Source organism: Frankliniella occidentalis, unplaced genomic scaffold (assembly GCF_000697945.3).
Source record: "Frankliniella occidentalis isolate FOCC.00 unplaced genomic scaffold, Focc_3.1 Scaffold2817, whole genome shotgun sequence".
In the NCBI taxonomy this organism is placed as follows: Eukaryota; Metazoa; Arthropoda; class Insecta; order Thysanoptera; family Thripidae; genus Frankliniella; species Frankliniella occidentalis.
This window is the reverse complement of record NW_026269891.1, coordinates 1-3724: the sequence shown is the minus strand read 5'-3', so window position 1 is coordinate 3724 and position 3724 is coordinate 1. Positions and strand designations below refer to the sequence as shown.

General features: G+C 54.1%; 1 protein-coding gene across 1 annotated transcript; it reads left to right on the top strand.

Annotated features, from left to right (window-relative positions):
• Positions 1-53: 53 nt before the first annotated feature.
• LOC127751997 (zinc finger and SCAN domain-containing protein 5A-like) lies at positions 54-1059 on the top strand (the record flags this gene model as incomplete). Its single annotated transcript, XM_052276398.1, has 1 exon — positions 54-1059. A coding segment is annotated over one exon (879 nt), but the record flags the coding sequence as incomplete, so codon positions are not given.
• Positions 1060-3724: the final 2665 nt, after the last annotated feature.

The window sequence follows — 3724 nt, the reverse complement described above, 5'->3', positions numbered from 1 at the left end:
TGGTGATCCTGGTGATGGGGCGGACCTCTCATGACGGCGCCGGTGTCTGACGCGGTGCTCTTGTTGCAGGCGGCGAGCGCATCTCAAGCGGGGCGACCCCTGGGGAGGGTCCTGGCGAGGTGTCCGTCGACGAGGGCCCCGAGCTGGACGAGCTGAATCAAGACGACGAGCAGCTAGGGCTGGTGGTGACGACGTGGACGTCGCTGCAGGACGAGCAGTGCCCCGCGGAGGACGCGGCGAGGGGCGGCTCTGGGGACGGCGCGGTGCAGCCCGAGCAGCGCGACGAGGAAGTGGCGCCTCCTCCCGGCGACGCAACCAGGCAGGGCGGCTCCACCGCCCGGTGTGGAACCCGCGACGCTCAGCCTGCGCACAACAAACAACAGGACGACCAGCAAGCCTCGCGGGTGCCGCGGAAGAAGCAGCTTGACCGGAAGTACACCGGCAGCGGGAGCGGATGTAAAAGCAATCCCAGTGGTGCTCTGCAGGCGAACTCAAGCGGGGGCACCGGCGGGGCCTTAAAATGCGATGTCTGCGAGAAGAGTTTTTCATATGCGAGTGATCTGAAGAGACACAAAATGTATCACACTGGTGAAAAGCCATTTAGCTGTGACATCTGTCCAATGCGTTTTACTCAGACATGCCATCTTGTCATTCACATGAGGACACACACTGGTGAAAAGCCTTTCGAGTGTGACGTATGTAAAACGCGCTTTGTTGAGAAAGGCGCTCTTGTCAAGCACATAAGGACACACACTGGTGAAAAGCCGTTCGAGTGTGACGTATGTAAAATGTGTTTTATTGAGAAAGGCACTCTTGTAAGGCACATGAGGACACACACTGGTGAAAAGCCATACAAGTGTGAGGTGTGTGACAAGGCTTTTAGTCGTCTATCAAGACTCAATATACACAAAACAATTTGTATTTCTGTTTAAAATTATTTCATTTTAAACCCTCAAACTTGTAACCAACAGCAGTTTTTCAGCAAAATTTGTAATGAATTATTTTTTGTTTGTTTTTTGTAATACAAATTAAAACGAGGGTAGGCAGAATTTATCAGCATAGGTGAAATTTTCATTTTATTCCTAGCTCCGTGCATGCCGGGGAAAACATCCACTTTCGACAGGGGTATTTGAGCTGGTCGTCTGGTCTCACAATGATGAAGCCGAAGACCACTGGCCAATGGGGGCCTGCAAAGGCCCCTCGGGCTGGCCAATGAGAGCTTTCCCCCTGCCAGGGCCTCCCTGGGCACCCATACACAGGGTCTGCGCCCCGGGCGACCTCGCCTGAAATTGGATATATGGCCCTGTTTTTTAGCTTCATCCTTTACTATGCCCTCTCCTTTTCCATCCCTCTGAATCGAAACTGAAGCAGATACATGCACAGGTGAGCATTGAAGGAGCGGACTTAACGACTGAATTACCAACAGGAATAAGAAAAAGGAAAGTTTTGTTTCCGATTTATTGCGTACAGGTTAATCAAACGAACTCAGTGAGTGACACAGGGTGGGGCAGCAGAGTGGCTGGCCGCTGCTGCTGCAGGTTCCTGTTGATTTAGATGGGTTTGCAGCCGTCATAAAGGCTTATTTGCATACCGTCATTTCAATCAACTGGGTCGGAACACCGGTCACCTGCAAGAGAGAGAAGGCTGCCGTGTTTTCCTTCCCCTTCTCTTTTTGGGAGGTCTGAGGTGGCGTGTGTAGCAGCCGATGGTGACACAGGAAGCCTTTTAATTAGACGACATGATGCAATGCGTCCGTCCTGCCCAGGACTTCCCCCGCTGCTGCTACCGTTGGAACGCGGCGGGGCTCCGTGCGACTTCCCACCACCCGTGCGTGAACCGCACCACCCTGGGTGGGACCAGCCACATGTTCATTTTTAGTTTTGTTTTCGCTTCCTTTGCAAATTCCGGCGGCGCGGTGCCATCCCGCTCATTAGATGTCCCAACTGCACTCCCCCCCCCTCCACTTTCTTTGGTTTAGGCCCCCGTTCCCAGTCTGTCCATGATGGATAGCCGACATAGGTAGTTCCCTTGTCTCTTGTCGCGCGCGCCCTGCTTGACCCAGAGGAATGTGGTTTTGGAAGGTGCAGGTGGCGGGAAGGTGCGAGGGGGTAAGGACCCGACGACGCGTAGGTGTTGAGACCAGGGATGCCCAGCGCAGGACTCCTTGGAGGACTTCTTGGTGGACCCTAGAAGACTTGTTAAGTGACTTTTTAAAAGACCCTCGGCGAATATTGAAAGACTGCTCATCGTTCGACTTTCTCTTTGGCAGGCTCCTCAATCGGGAAGAGACATTTAAGGATTCCATTAAAGACTTCATCGGAGATAGGCTGGCTGACAGTCTCCGTTTTAGACTCATTTACTGGTACCGGATCTTGGTAGACTCTCTAAAAGCGCTTTGCTCTAGAAAACTTTGTGGAAGACGCCCTGCCCTTGCTGTCCCTGTGGGAGACTCTTCGAGAGACTCCCGAAAGGACTCAGGGTGGTGGTGGTTGGCTTGTTCGGCGTGGTCTTCCCTCCTCGCTCGCACGCACGCGTCTGCTTGTTGCTTCTCGCCTTGTTGAGTTGCGAGTGAACAGCCGCGGGCGATTCAAACGGGGCCGGGGTCTCTGTCTGGCCCCTGCATGAGCCCCGCGATCAACTTGCTGCCGTGCATGCGCTTGTTCCCACTGCTGTGCACGGCGCGCACCGACGGGCACGCACGCCCCTGCACACCCGCCTCTTACCTATGCATGAGAACGAATGGCCATAAAGAACGGCAGGCTCGCGGCTGCTGCTCGAGAGAGAAAGACGTCAGAAATTAAACATTTTAGTCTTGTTGAGATAAATTCGCTTATCGTAGGCCTTTGCCGGACCAGTCGGGAACATGCACAGCAGCCAGAACGCATTTCCATCAGAAAGGGAACAATCCAACGCTTGTTTTCAGGACGGTGAATTTTTTGGATGTACTAATATAAGGTGTAGTCTATTTTCCATCACCGGGAGCCTCTCCTTCCTAATAATTGTGATGCGTGGCCCGGCTGGCCCGTGTGCCACGTGAAGGTGCCACGTGGGCCCTCCGACCGAGGCCCCCCGGGCGTCCCCTCGGCAATGAGGTGCTGGGCGGCAGATGGCGCACGTGTGCTTCTAATGGGACGGTTTATCACGTGACACAGTGTGCCAAAGTATTGCGTTATTTGCGGCGCGGTGGGCGGCCCGGCCGTCCTGCCGGAAGGGGTGGTCCACTATAATCACAGCCCGCGCCGCCGCGCCGCGCCACGCCACTCTTTGGGGCGGAAGCTCGTCCTTGGTAACACGCGCTAGCCGCAGCAGGAAATTCCAGAAGGAGAATGGAAAAACGGGGGTTCCGACCTGCTCCTTTTCAACAGTCTCGTGGCGGGCCACAGCGACAATTATATGTGCATTAGGAACGATGATTATGGCTAAGTGACGTGACCTGCAGCAGCGAGATCAAAAACACTGCAGCGAGAGGGCAATAACTCCGAATTCAAGTGTGCACATGATTCCCCTCGTGATTCTCATTGATTTCCGTTGGTTTCCGTCGTGATTCTCATTGATTCCGGTGATTCCCGGGCCGGTGTGAACACATGATTCCCAGAGTTATTGCCACCTCGTACTACGTACTACGATAGATTTCGGCGGAGTTTAATTTAAAACTCGCGCGCTTCGGCGTATTATCGAAGAGTATGCCAACGTGTCTGTATTACAGGCTAGGATTAAGCCCCCC